Source organism: Actinia tenebrosa, unplaced genomic scaffold (assembly GCF_029948245.1).
Source record: "Actinia tenebrosa isolate PJP-AT-01 unplaced genomic scaffold, QUT_ActTen_1.0 PGA_scaffold1__47_contigs__length_23844297, whole genome shotgun sequence".
Classification (NCBI taxonomy): Eukaryota; Metazoa; Cnidaria; class Anthozoa; order Actiniaria; family Actiniidae; genus Actinia; species Actinia tenebrosa.
The window spans coordinates 18,642,598-18,657,681 of NW_028292578.1; the positions used below are offsets into that span (position 1 = coordinate 18,642,598).

At 37.6% G+C, this 15,084-nt stretch overlaps 2 protein-coding genes across 2 annotated transcripts; both read left to right on the forward strand.

Moving 5' to 3' along the window:
• Positions 1-1,848: 1,848 nt before the first annotated feature.
• LOC116293996 (uncharacterized) lies at positions 1,849-10,759 on the forward strand. The gene is made up of 5 exons (XM_031701503.2): positions 1,849-2,199; positions 8,661-8,717; positions 9,200-9,356; positions 9,725-9,858; positions 10,099-10,759. Exons 1-5 carry the CDS (start codon positions 2,056-2,058, stop codon positions 10,360-10,362), a joined length of 756 nt encoding a protein of 251 aa, XP_031557363.2. The 5' UTR covers positions 1,849-2,055; the 3' UTR covers positions 10,363-10,759.
• Positions 10,760-11,568: 809 nt separating this feature from the next.
• Positions 11,569-15,005, forward strand: LOC116293993 (uncharacterized). The gene is made up of 5 exons (XM_031701500.2): positions 11,569-11,839; positions 12,988-13,044; positions 13,118-13,271; positions 13,990-14,138; positions 14,256-15,005. Exons 1-5 carry the CDS (start codon positions 11,690-11,692, stop codon positions 14,646-14,648), a joined length of 903 nt encoding a protein of 300 aa, XP_031557360.2. The 5' UTR covers positions 11,569-11,689; the 3' UTR covers positions 14,649-15,005.
• The last annotated feature ends 79 nt before the right edge of the window (positions 15,006-15,084 follow it).

A 15,084-nucleotide genomic window follows, 5' to 3' on the forward strand; every position in this document is an offset into this window, starting at 1 on the left:
CTAGACTCAATTAGCCCCCTCCCCCCTAGACTCAATTAGCCCCCTCCCCCTAGACTCAATTAGCCCCCTCCCCCCTAGACTCAATTAGCCCCTCCACCTAGACTCAATTAGCCCCCCTCCCCCCTAGACTCAATTAGCCCCCTCCCCCTAGACTCAATTAGCCCCCTCCCCCTAGACTCAATTAGCCCCCTCCCCCTAGACTCAATTAGCCCCCTCCCCCTAGACTCAATTAGCCCCCTCCCCCTAGACTCAATTAGCCCCCTCCCCCCTAGACTCAATTAGCCCCCTCCCCCTAGACTCAATTAGCCCCCTCCCCCTAGACTCAATTAGCCCCCTCCCCCTAGACTCAATTAGCCCCCTCCCCCCTAGACTCAATTAGCCCCACACACACCTCCCCCCCCCCTTAAGTTTTGGCTGGATCCGCCCTTGTGCAGAGATAAATAGAATTTGAACATTAAAAAACATCTCTCTCCGTTATTTATTAAATTCACTTGTGTTAAAAATACTAAAGGCTCAGGCTCAGTGATATGAAACAATCAAATCACGATATTTTAGAGTACCACACGGAAGAATTAATGTCGGCATCATTTCGAAATCAAAACTAGAGGACTCTGGATAAGGATTTCAACTTTTGGAAAACGTTTACAGAACTCAAAGTCTACAGTCTTTCAGTTTTTCGCGACGGAAAAATTGTATGAATTGTGCAAATTTTATTGGCTGTAAAAAACTAGCTTGATAAATCTATAGCGAACAAAGTTTTTCAGTTGCTGTCTTCAAAACTTGACTTAGTAAGTTGTGCTTAAGGTTGCTCGCCTGGTTTTGTTTGTGGCGTACCTTCGAAGTTTGAAGGGGAAATGCGTCGCTGCCAATAAGTTAATTTCAAATAAAATATTATGACATGTCTAGAGACATGTCTATGATATGCAATTTATCGCGATCGGAGTTACCATAGCAATACAGTGACGTCATGTCATATTGTTTATACATTCTATTTTTGGCGAAATCAGACGTTTGTTTTAAAAATTGTTTAACAGATCTTAAAGTTCATATGTTTGTCTTCAAGTTAACGAAGTTTCGAAGATTTGTATGGAAGCGTTTCGAAATAATTGCCGTAGGGGAAACAAAAATGTAAGCAATCCAAAGCAATTAGTTCATGTGACCGAAATCTTTTCTTTCTGGACATGGGAAAAGCTTTTTTGGGGGTCATAGTGTATATCATATAAAACTTGAATCTATCTCTAGGCATGTCATAATGATTTATTTGAAATTAACTTATTGGCAGCGACGCATTCCCCCTTCAAACTTCGAAGGTACGCCACAAACAAAACCCAGTCGAGCCACCTTAAGTCACTTTTCAGTGGCCGTCTGTCATAACATATCATTCTGTAGGCGTCACCTGTTGCATGAAGGCAAAATATTTGATCAAATATGGTCATATACAATGCTAAAAATCGGTATTATTCAGTATGGCAAAGAATAGCAAAGAATAAATAGTAAGTGGACTGAGGCGTCATCGCAATTGCATCAGTAACTTGTCCTGAACACCAATGAATCTAAATGTTATTACAGAATTATTGAATGTGTGATTGGTGCAGCCAGCCAACGCTTTAACCACGACCTCCCGCTGACAGACCGACGCTATTACCAACTGAGCTAACCGTATGACGATTATACGCGGATAAACTCGAAATATTTCCAAATTCAAGAATGTTTGAGTCCAAGATTTTTAATTTGATAAATAAAGAAGATGTTTTGGAAGACGAAATGAGGCTCCACAGTCAGTGATTTTATTCAAAATATGTTTGACAGTGTTCTAATAATAAAAAATAGTGCCGAGGTTTGCTCAGTATTATTACTGGAATGTCAGTTTGGAATGAAAAGGACCAATCCCCATTTGAGATATGGTTTGACGACCTGCTAGACAAAATATTTTCAGTTCGCTAGTTCCCACCTCGGAGCGTAGGAGTAGAGTTATATCTTCGTTGTACTTCATACTCGACAAAATTTTCCAAACAGATAACTGAGTATTAGTAAGGTCTAACAGAAGTCTTCGTCATGGAAGTTGAAGAAGGAACGGCTAAGGGAGCAGGGATATGTGGTATCATCTTGGTGTTTTGTGGTGTCGCGAGCACGATTTCAGGATTCGTTTGGGTCTCAATTCATGGTTTCGGAGGCTATGGCATATGGTCTGGCATCGGTGTAAGTATGAGCTCCAGGTTCTTTACTTTCAACTTTTTCATCTAATGACAACACAACACAACACAACACAACACAACACAACACAACACAACACAACACAACACAACACAACACAACACAACACAACACAACACAACACAACACAACACAACACAACACAACACTATTATGTCGTGTTCCCACTTTTTGTCCCGCGATTTTGTATAAGGTTAAATCGTTATATCCTTTGTATTTTTGACTCATTCTTCATGGAATTACACCAAAAGCTGCCTCTTATTCTCGGGCATCTTGTCTATTTTTTAATTTGTTTTTGTCCATCGGGAAATACGATTTTTCTTCGAAAACGCGCGTCTGAGGGGACTCTTCCCGAAGTGTGGGATAAAATTCGAGTTTTTATCGAAAATTCCCGAAACTTTACAGGATTAATCTAGACCTAGTTCAGCTCTTTTTCACCCAATACAATGAGTTACACAGTTAATGTAAGCCGAGGGACATTTCCCAACAAGATTTTGGAGAAAGTCTTGATGATGTCTAACACTTTCACAAGACCTGATGCGAACCCTAAGTTTTGAAATGAAGTAAAAAAAGTTCAAACTCCATAAAAACTGGTTAATTCGATAAATATGACAATTCTTTTGCCTCTATTCCAATGGTTAGGTCTCTTTCATGCTCTGCCGAAAGAATCAGCGTGTTGGAGCAAGGATTTTAAGAATTATTTGCGTTTTTCTGCCGAAGGCCCTCGGAGACATGAAAACGGGAAATGTCCCTTCGTGACATTTTTGACTATAACTTTTACAAACCAAAAACAAAGTGCATTCGGGTTTCAGAGCGAATGTTTTAGCACACGAAGAATGATATGATGGCAGTAAATTTCCCATTAAAATCTTTAAATCAGTTTTAGAATTTTTTTCCCGATTGCGCGATGGGACAATTCCCGTTTGCTTTGAAATTGGATATTTATTCGAAAAATATATTTTTTAGAAAGCAAACTTCACATATAAGTAGATATTAGTGTTTACCTACGGTTTCTGTGGAAATTTTTGAGAAAATAGAAGAAACACAAAAGGCGCTATCCTTTGATTTCGCTAGGTGCTGGTTGCCATGGTAACCAGAAAAAGGGAGGGGTAGGGCAATTTTCATCTGGATATTATTTCTATCATTTAGGTCTATCTTTGTGTTTGTTTTCTTCTTTTCTAGCTTCAATTTTAGGATTTTAGGATTTTTTTAAGTTGCATGAATTTTGGGTTTGGAGTAGGTAGGTACTTAAGTATGGTTGCGGGTGACCATTGATTGACAACCTAAATCTAAATGAAAATGACCAATAGTTGGTAAACATAAAGTTCCAGTAATGAAAACTAGTTTGTTTCAATTTTCTTAGTGTGTAATCGGCTGTTAAGGGTTACCTAGGGTGCTTAATGTTGTCATAGCAACGGTAGTTGTAACATAAAATTGTAACATATTTGACTTTATTACGTTACCTAGATGATATTTTGATAACAAGTTTTACGAAAAACCCACGATAAGTATAGTTAAAATAGAGAAAATTGACTCAATTTTGGTGTTCACTCCGGACAATCCAGATTTTCTGGACGTCCATTCCATCGAGCTACTGATTTTCGGTGCCTGTTAGTATGCTATTGTAGGCATCGCGTTTAACAATCTAACCGGCTCATGTGTATGATACTGCATAAAGCAGTATCCTTATTTATGAATAGCATTATTTTTGTAAACTTGTTGCATTTATTTTGAGATTTTCTTCGCAGTAATTCGGCGATAGTTATATGCAGCAATTGGACTTTCCGAAAAAAAGGGAATCTAGTCTAATTTTCTAGTTCCCAGAACTAACTTACAAGTAAATAGAGTTGAAGCCTAATATATACTTGGTGCCTTTTCATTCATTATGATTTAGATTTGAGAATCTAGCGAGCTTGGACAATCGAGGTCGGTGCTTGCCTTTCCCTATCAACACGTACTAGACTATCGAATAAAACCCCGCACTTGTAAACCAAACCATGAAGTTTTCAGGAAGTTTAATTAGAGTTTAAGAGAAAAGAAGAAGCTGATCCAGCAAATGATTTGATTGGTCTCGCTTGATGCTAGTAATCTGCAGGTGTTATATCCCTCAGGGGATGATTAGAATGCGTGATTATATAATAGGGTACATACCCTTTAGCTTAAAAGCTTGGTACCTTCAAATGCTCAAAAGACATTGAAACAGGGTGCATACTATGGCAATTCCTAATACTACTTAATAATTCTTTATTGACTGTTATTCATGAAACAGTGGAACTGAAAATTCTTGCCGCTTGATCACGTCAAAAATAGCATTTAACCGAAAGAAAACGGCATTTAACTAGAAGGGCGTGTCGTCCTCCCGTGACGTTTTGCGAGTGAATAAACATACCCACTTAACGAATACTGAAATTTACGCTTATTTATGGTAAAAGTAATTTTGGCTTGCATTGACCGTGGTAACTGAATATATATATATATATTCCCTTATTTATCGAATAAATTAAGAACGGCTACTGAAAATGTTATTAATAGCTAAAGGTGCAGGATCTTTGCCGTTTGTTTGTTCTGCTTTTTCCCAGTCCACCGTCAACTTGAGCTTTGGGATCTTATTCCTCTCTTAGATTGGCAATATTGAATCACCGCTTTGTATATAAGACTTATTGGAACAAAACTAAGGACACGTCCTTTCAAACTAATGTCATATCTTACGGTAACCTGGAGTTGTGCCTTCTTTTCAGCATTGTTATCACGGTCAGTCAAGTCAACGAATAAAAATACAAGGAACTGCATGATGTTGTTATTTCTTTCATTGGTTTGCATAGAAAGATAGAACGCCAATATCATCAATATAATATAAAAGCAAATAACAGAACGGGAGATAAGGAAAGTATTTTCTACAGGCCACCTCCTAGTCTTGGTAGTTAGTTAGATCTTCCCGGTAATCCAATAGCATATAGGAAAGTGCAAAAAACGTTCAACATGTGTTTGAAATATTAATATTAGATGAACAGGTTTGTTAATTATAATTGAAAGAACAAGTAATGCTTGCCGACAAAGGGTTTTAAAAGGTTTTAAGGTTTTTTTTAAAAATACTCTATTTGCTAAGCCAATCTTTCGAAAAGTAATGCCATAAGTGAAAGGGAAAAAAATAGAAATTAAGTTCTAATCCGATAAAAAAAATTGTTTAGTACATTGATTATTAGTAAGATATGCTAAAAAAATAATAAATAACGACTAAACAATGGTTTTTATAATTAAAAATGCAAATTAATCATCAGGAGAAATTTCCCTGTCACAGGAGAGAAATCCCATTTGAGGGACATTTCCCGGAGAAATTTCCCTGTCCCGTGGGAAAATTCCCACTTTGGGGACATTTCCCGGGGAAAAATCCCGGTTTCATGGGAAAATTCCCGGTCGGGGGAAAATTCCCACTTGGATGGACCCCAAAGTGGGAAATTTCCCGGGAAATGTCCCCTCCGGCGGGACATTTCCCGTAGACATATTACAATACAACACAACACAACACAACACAACACAACACAACACAACACAACACAACACAACACAACACAACACGACACGACACGACACACAACACAACACAACACAACACAACACAACACAACACAACACAATAAAGGTTTATTCCAGATGCAACTAAATAGGTTTACACAAATATATTAAAAGGCTTAAAGCATAAAAGCGGGTACATAACAATTGCAAAATAAATAAATAGGCATCCAGGAAGGAAGTTAAGAGGTTAGCCCTATGTGAAAACTCCCTATAATAAAATTGCAACAATGAATAAACAGGCAGGCAAATTGAACTATAACATATATGCATATACGAAAAGGATAAATGAATAAATGCAAGGAATAAAATCAAATACGTCTGAATTCATAAATAGAACGTGATTTAGAAATAAATATAAATATGAATAGATGAAAAGTATTGAAAAATAAACGACATTATATGTATATATCAAAACGTATCGAAAGTGGCGAACAAAATCTATATTTAGATACCAAGGCCTAATTAGCTACTTAAGTTATTCTTGAAGGCAGATAAGCTGCCCGCTTCTACTATATTTGCTGGCAAGTCATTTCAAGTCTTATTGAATTCTGATAAAAAAAGGAGTATTTGAAATAATTTACTTTATAGCACCTTTAATGTAGAGTTTGTAAGGGTGATTACTTCTAGTTTACTTGACCTTAGAAAATTCTAAAAAATCGTCAAATTTAAGGTGACCTATTCCAAAAACTACCTTGTAACACTCTATTAGTGATAAATAATGTCTCCTTATGGAAAGTTTAGGCCATCCCAGTAGCTTGCAACTATCATCATATGCATGGCATTTCGCCTCTCTTTTGGCGAAGGGCGGTGATGTTGTTTATGTACACTAAGAAAAGGATTGGGCCCAAAATCGTTCCTTGAGGCGTCCCAGAAGATACTGGTGACCATTCAGAGAAAGTACCCCTGATTCGAACTCTTTGAGTGCGACCCGTAAGAAAATGTCTAAACCAGTCCAGAAGACGACCATCAATGCCATTCGTATACAATTTCAGCAGCAGTCTCTCATGGGGAACACTATCAAAAGCTTTTGCTAGGTCCAGGAACAGGATATCAATTGGAATACGAGAATCCCTTGACCGAGCCCAATTATGTATCGTGCTTAGAAGCTGTGTGACAGTAGATCTGCCTTCTAGGTGATTTTTATTGAATAAATTAATGTCGTACCAGAACTGCTGAATTCTATTACGAACGATTTTTTCACTAATTTTGCAGACGATACTGGTGAGGGATATCGGGCGATCATTCTCTTTACAGTGCTTTGAGCCCTTTTTAAAGATAGGCGATATGATTGCTATTTTCCATTCCAGTGGCAAAGTACCAGTAGAAAAAGGACATATTAAGTATTTACGTGATTGAAGGTGCCAGCTCCGAAGCACAAGTCTTTAGAATACGTGGTGGAATACCGTCAGGCCCGGGGGATTTATTCTCATTGAGACCTTTGAGAAGTTTTAGCACCTCTAGAGTGGAACAGTGAATGTCTTCGAGCTTTAAATCGGTGGTACAATCAAGCGTTGGAAAATTATCATATTCTTCTACTGTAAACACAGAAGAAAAATATCTATTCATGCTTCTGGCAATACTGTAATCGCTCGTCAAAACAGAGTCTCCGACTTTTAATGTAACAAGATTGTTAGTTCCTCTGCGTTTGGGTTTAATATAGCTCCAGAAAGGCTTGGGGTTTTCGTTTTCCATAAGCTCTTGTGATAGATTGTTTACGTACTCCCAGCGAGCAGTACTAGACTCCCGTTTGATTCTGTTGTTTAATTGGCGACATTTCAGCCATACGCCATCATCTTGTGATTTTTTGGCTTTCTTATAAAGCGCCTTCTCTCTTTTACATAAGCGTAATAGATCTTTAGTTATCCAAGGGGCGTTAGGTCTTCTTTTTACTTTTATTTTCGGGATAAATTTGTCAATATAATAATAATGTTTAATATTTATAAAGCGCAAATTAACATATGAATATGATCAAATGCGCTTGAAAATCAAAAACTAACAATTTACAACGATCGAATATAGGCTATTTAAAAATCTGACAAGAATATCATATTTGTCGACTGTCTTGGTTCTTAGTCAGATATTTCGAGACATTTTAATATGTTATACATAAACATATACGTTTCGCTTAGATATACTATATTTTATGCACACTTTGTCCATTTTTTTAGAGATTATTAGCTTTATTATTAGTAAATAGTTTATCAATTTAGTTTTATTTACCTTTGTATACAGTTCGTTAATTCAATTTTATACTGCTAGAGGACTCAATAAACTATTATTATTATTATTATTATTGTTATTATCATTATTATTATTACTATTACTATTATTATATAATTATAAAATCGGAAAATCTAAAAATCTAAAGTCTAAGATAGCATGACAAATAAGCAATTTATAAGAAAACATAAATACATTCATCAAATGAATTATTGTTCATATTGTTCATATGCAATTTAAAATAAATAAGTCTTTACCGAATACTTCCATCGCCTGGCAAAGCCCATCATACCTGAACTGAAAACAGTAATGTATTCATACAAAATCAAAGAAGATAGAGCGACAATAGAATACAATAGCCGGATTTTCTGAATACATTACATCAACTGATTCGATCAACAAACATGGCGGCTTTTAGTGCTATCTATCATTATATCTCAAGAGATTTCGAGTCATGTGGTTACACTCTCAAGAATACTGATTATCTTGGATGTGAGACTAAGTAAATCCAAAAGATATAACACAAAAATTCAATACACAATGAAGAAAAAGTGCCGTGATTTATTTTGGATCTTCCTGTTAGGCTTAGGCTTACATCCAAGATAATATTGAAAGAGGTCTCAGTATATTTTACTAACTTTCCTTTTTTGCAGCTTGTGATTGCCGGGATTTTGGGCATCGTCACCTGGTGGAAACGCAACAAAGGAGTGGTGAGTGACATTAACTGAATATGCTTTTGAAGTCTTTGGATCTCATTAACTTCTTCAAATGGTGGTCAAACACCAACCAACATGTGCTGTCAGCCAGAAAACTTATGTAATTCTGCTGATGAGCGTTCCACAAGAGACAAGAAATAAAATACATAATGAAATCAAGCAATAAAGGTTTTTCACACGATCACATAGTGTCAGCCATGTTAGATGGCAGGATCGATACAATACGCACTCAGGACGGAAAGATCAGAATTTGTTGAACTAATGAGATTTGGCCGCCGTGCCACCTGTTTTGCACCCTGAGTAAAACCTCGAACGAGTTTTGTATTAGCAAAGTAGTGTATTGTTTCACCAGAAAAGAACTAATTCCCGAGAGTAAAGGGATTCTGTTGTTCTGCCATCCAACATGGCCGCCAGCACGTGATCATACAAAACCTCTATAAAGTAATTCAGACACATATTACTTGTACATGTTGCAGTTGATTGGCTTCCTTGTCATCACTATCATCATGGTTATTGTTGCGTCCTCTCAGGCTATAACCTCAGGAGTGTCGTATGGTTTGTTCAAAGCGTTTGTAGGACATCAGTGTTACGATTCTGGGAGCAGTTGCATCTGTGGAAGTGAGAGATATGATAGTAAGTGGATATCGACCAAGGTATTGTTATCTGCCGAAGCCGTAGGCTGAGGCGGATAAAATAGCCAAGGTCTAGATAATTTACAATATCGTACGAACAAAAACCAAAATCTCTAGGACTAGCCGATCATTTAAAAAAAATCTCTTGTTCCAATGCCTTTGTCCCCCTGGAAGACCGCATGACAAATTTACAATATAATATAAAAACCATGATGGCATCTATCGTGAATATAAACTCGTATTGCTCAGTGTCAGCCTTGAATGTAAGTAAAATATTCACTACTGAAAGCAAAACCCGTGGAATTCTATAAAGCAATTGAGAAAATAAACTCGAAATAGTCCGTAATATTAATGTCTTGTTTTCAAAAGGGTCATTCTGTGGCAACTGGAACGACCTTATGAATGCACTTCTCACCATCACCATCTTCAATGTCGTTGGTGCCGTCGTCAGCTTGGCTGGATCGATCTTCGGCTGCATGGGAACTTGTTGTGCAACAACTCAGGTATAGCACGCCTCCTTCCCATCACACAATGCAGTCTGGGTGTGCTTTCAATTATCTAGAATATAAACTAGTTATACAATGCTTTTTTGTGGCATACCATGGTGAATCCTACTTGTCACTTCTACACGCGAGTTGTGTACTTAGAGTATTGAACGTAGACAAACCGATAGTTTCTGGCTAGAAAGAAGTGGGCAACGACAAATAAAAAGATTTTAAAAGCCCAATTATTATTCCTTATAGAGGCAGCCCGGCACCGTGATGGTCCAACAACCTGTATTCGTGACAACAACTACACAGCCTGGCTACGTTGCCCAACAACCTGGCTACGTACAACAACAGCCTGGCTACGTACAACAACAGCCTGGCTACGTACAACAACAGCCTGGCTACGTACAACAACAGCCTGGCTACGTACAACAACAACCCGGGTATGCTCCTCAGCCCGCAGCTGCCTATCCTCCACAAGCTGGTGGTGCTCCACCGCAATACACAAAAAAATATTAAGCAATGACTAGTGTGCTTTAACAAACAGGGAGCCCAAGCTCGCCATAAATAAAAACACACTATAGTCTAGTTAGCGGTAGGAATAATCGCGTGTTAACCTAGCTTTTTGCGTAAAATGTAGTAATGATAATTTGTATCTTAGGCCGGGGCCGGACATTGATTAGAGAGAGGGGGAGGGCTGGTGCATTTAACTTTCGATCCGCATGTTATTAAAAATCCTTAGTTCCTCTTTCCTGTTGCTATCATCAGTTTGATAGACCCCTAAATTTTGTTTGAAAAATTTGCATAGCCCTCTCCAACCCATAAATTATGAACGGTCCCCATGAAGCTTGCTTTTTGTTAAACCTAAGAACATTGGTATGTTAATTCAATAACAATAAACTTGGATTTTCAACTATTTAACGTTCAACTCTTCTCGTGCATCATAATGATAAGCGCTTTTCGTATGAATGGGAAACGGATACAGAAAGTCCTAAGCCGTTACCGTATCTTATTGTAGCCGTGGGTATCGTACCACTGTAACCGTACCGTATCGTACCGTAACTACGCGTTGTGATTGGATGAATTACAAGAAGACAGAAATTTGATAAAAACTATTTTAAAAAAAGCACAACCATCAAAAAGAGCAAGCCCTGTTGGCTTGCATAGAGTGGAAGACACTCATTAAAGTGGTATACTTGGACGAAAATCGTCCGAAATTTAATTTCGCTGTAAAATTTACTTGAATAACCTTTAAGGCTTTAATAGACACTAGTTAATGTTTTTACTTGATATTCCGACATGGGAAGTATTATATTTCTTGCGAATCTTTAAAGGAGTTTGTGGCGGCCGTTTACGCAACACTGTAATCAAATAAAATATCGAATAGTTTTATGATAGCTCAGTATTGAATGAAAGAAAAACGAGTAAATCAAGTCGGTTAGCTGACCTTTGGGCTTTATAGAAAGAAAGTTATTTACAAAGGATTAAATAATCTATTGGAGCGAAGTGGAGCAATTTTTAATGTTGAGCCGATGACGTCAGAGACATCGTCAAAAATTCGTAAAAATATTCCTATCCATTGAAATATTAAGAAAAAACTTTAACCAGTGATTATAAGACCCGTTTAAGGGTCTAAAAAGAGATTATTTCAGGGAAGGTTTAGTTGAATTTGAATTTCGGTAGATTTTAGTCCAACTATGCACTTTAACATATCGCTCAGGTGTCCATTGAAGCATAGGAACACAATATGCAAGCGGAACATCAATCCTTTCCTATTAGTTCAAGTTGAATTTCAAGCAAGTTTCGCATACAATCATATAATTCGACAGAAAAATATTGTTAAGTGATGAACGGTGAAGTTACGAGACAAACAGCCGTGGGAGCAGGTGTTTGTGGTGTTTTATTGCTCGTTTGTGGTGTTGGATGTTTGATTCCAGGCTTTGTTCTGATAGCGAATGGAGATGCCAATGCCGATGGATTGTGGTCTGGCGTCTTGGTATGTACTTCTATAGGCCGAATTAGACAGTACGATTTTCGCCTACAACCATCGCATGCAACCTGCTCACGCCATACTTACATTTTACCTACAATTCCCTACGTGTCTTGCATCTTTTTTTGAAGCAATCGACGTGTTTACAGTTGAATAAAACACTCTTTTTACTCCAGAGACCGATTAAAAGATCAACTCCTTCATCAGTAAAATTAAATTTATCTTTTTTTGTCTTCGTATCACTTGGTGGGCTTGTTTTTGTTGGCAAAATCGGTGTTGTTGTTGTTGTTCTTTTGTCCGACATTTTTATCTCCCCACGGACTCCCCCACAAATTTACCCACAGACTCCCTCCCTCAAATTTCGCTACGACCACGCAGGATTTTAAATCACGTTATAAAACTCTACGACTGCGATGCGATGGTTGTAGGCGAAAATTGTACCGTCTAATTCGGCCTTATGAAATTCTTTCATTGGCTGGCTTTTTAAATGAAAATGCAAACCGTATTCAGTATTCGATTTTTAAGACACTTTTTAGTGAATTTTCTTCGTATATTGAAGGCATAAGGGAAGCAAACAATGTAATTGCTCTCTACGTCATACAATGTTAATCAGCGTTAAAAAAGGGAAAAAAAGTTTAGCAATAAATTATATATATTTATATTGGTTGTGCATAGATGAAGTTTAGATGATGGCTCGAGAACTCTAATGTTCACATTTTAAGTTTTTTCACCGTCCTTATTTTCAATTTCCGTTTTTAGATAATTTTTTGAAAGCCATGAATCCAATAAAGTGTGTGTAACCATGTGACTTAAAATCCCTTCAAATATGAACAACAATGAAACAACCGCCAAGTTAGTTGATCTATCAAAACAAGCTAATGATCGAGAAATGATTTGTTACCGTCAACCAAGTTGATAGAAATCCTAGCTTTATTATTAAATAAACGACGTATTGAAATTAAATTTCTCTAAGAATCCTATTAATTTAATTACGATTGAAATGTGCGAGTAAATTCGGTAAATCAATTTCCTGTCTTATAACGAGTCATTAAAAATAAACGTGTTGGGAGCCATCCAAGTGTGTACAGTAAATAGGCTTCCAACACGCTCATTAACGTGATGGTATTCCGCATACATACTTTGCTTCATTGCAGCTCCTTATCGCTGGGGTTTTAGGGATGGTCACGTGGTGGAAACGTCACAGAGGAGTGGTGAGTTACTATGGCAATAGTTTTACTTCTATAATAAATTCTACATATCTTACGACCCTGTGTTTTTTGTCAGATAATTGGTTTCCTCGTCGTCACCATCTGCGTAGTTATCGCTATGTTCATCGAAAGTATCATTGCAGGGGTACGTTACGCCTATTATAAAGAAAAGGCGAGTTGGTACTGTCAGAAGACAGGTTTTAACTGCAAATGCTACCAATATGGTTACGGTAAGTGTGTTTGAACTTAACAAAATTGAGCTGTTTAGAACCCTAATCTCTCGGAGTCTTTTCGCTTTACTGGCTTTTCTTTTTGTTGTTCACTGGAGAATTTCTGCCTGAAACCGGCACCCTTGAACATACGATACGCCGATTTTCGTCAATAGGTGCATATAACGTCACACAATGACATTCAAAAGAATGGACTCATTTGTGACCAGTTATAATTTGATTGCGTTATGCGCACGCATGTAGCAGGCTCAACTTTTGCCAGTGGACGTTGAGTAGTTTTATACGTGATATTTGATGCACGTTTTTGGATGATAACTCGCCGCATGCTCAGAAGTGCCGAATCAAGGCAGAGGTTCCATATGCTTGTATAGGCTTATTGCCTCCGTTCTCGGCAATTAAGTATTTTATTTATCAATTGAGAAGGTTTTCTATCAAATGTTGATATATTTGACTTAAAAATAACAAAAATAAAAGAATAAAAAAGATTTTTTTAAAAATAATCTGCATGAGCGGGGCTGATGAATTGAACTGAATTGCTCATTATAAATACGGGGTCAATATATAGTTATTAACCGCTTGCCGTTTTAGTTGATACATTTTGGGGTCCAAAATGTGGTACTCTTTAAGACATTTCATAATATTATGGTATTCCCAGATTAGTAGGGAACAGGCACACAGGTTGAAAATTTAATTCTGTATTTCCTTGTGAATTTGACAGCGAAATCAAGCAAAGATTTATACTGCGACCAATCGAAAATGGACTCCATCATCGGATCGCTATTGACTATCGTTATCTTCAGCGTTATCGGTGGCATTGCTTCATTTACGGGCTCAATCTTTGGTTGTATGGGAACCTGCTCCACACAGGTATTAAACCTAGCACACATTCTTGCTCGTAGATGATTATCATCATCGTTATCCCAATGCTTATGCTTGGAATCGCTGATAATGTTTTATTGAGATGATGATGATCCCTCATTTCAGGGTCAACCGGGCACCGTGGTGGTTCAAAGCCCCGTTGTAATGACAACCACATTACCCGGTTACTCAGTTCAACAACCCGGTTACTCAATTCAGCAGCCTGGTTACTTAGTTCAACAGCCTGGTTACTCAGTCCAACAGCCTGGTCACCAAGCACCTCAGTCTGATTACCAAGCTTCAAAGTCTGGATACAAGGCTCCACAATCTGGATACCTGGCTCCACAGTCTGATTACCAAGCTCCACAGTCTGGTCACCAAGCACCAGGATCTGATTACCAAGCACCTAGTTCTGGTTACCAGGCCCCTCAACCAGCTGATATCGATCCACAAGCAAGTTCAAGCCAGCAACAAGTTCCTGACGAACCTCCACCGCAATACACTAAACATCCTCTGTAAGAGTCTTACACTTGTATTTGAAAGTTACTGTTTTTATGCGTCAACCAGACCTAAAACTAAGAAGGCTCATTACATATAGTGGTTCAATAAACTTATAATACCCGTAAATTGCAAACATTTGTTTTAATTTTGCTTCTTACAGTTAAGAGTCGCTTGGCGGGTAAACGACAAGCATGTGCTGATAAATAAGTAAGCTTACATCTTATGTTAATGGTGTTAACTTCTAGCATATACGCAAGCAGGTTCTTTGCCAGTGCCTATAGGTCATATAAACTTTGGTTTCATACCAGATGCACTTAAAGCTCTGTAAAAGTTAATGGTGAATTTCCTTTTTTGAGTAAAACGAGTTATAAGTAATCTGTATCAACAATGATCTTCTGAACAAGAATGCGCATAGGACTAAGCGAAGGATTCCCCCATGGGTTAATAAGAGTCC

What these genes read in the sequence shown, in the direction of transcription:
- LOC116293996 (XM_031701503.2), top strand. Translation starts at nt 2,056, where the DNA reads ATGGAAGTTGAAGAAGGAACGGCTAAGGGAGCAGGGATATGTGGTATC. An exon ending in GCATATGGTCTGGCATCGGT is followed by an intron (nt 2,200 to 8,660) that starts GTAAGTATGAGC and finishes CCTTTTTTGCAG; the next exon opens with CTTGTGATTGCCGGGATTTT. An exon ending in GGAAACGCAACAAAGGAGTG is followed by an intron (nt 8,718 to 9,199) that starts GTGAGTGACATT and finishes TACATGTTGCAG; the next exon opens with TTGATTGGCTTCCTTGTCAT.
- LOC116293993 (XM_031701500.2), top strand. Translation starts at nt 11,690, where the DNA reads ATGAACGGTGAAGTTACGAGACAAACAGCCGTGGGAGCAGGTGTTTGT. An exon ending in ATGCTACCAATATGGTTACG is followed by an intron (nt 13,272 to 13,989) that starts GTAAGTGTGTTT and finishes TGAATTTGACAG; the next exon opens with CGAAATCAAGCAAAGATTTA. An exon ending in TGGGAACCTGCTCCACACAG is followed by an intron (nt 14,139 to 14,255) that starts GTATTAAACCTA and finishes CCCTCATTTCAG; the next exon opens with GGTCAACCGGGCACCGTGGT.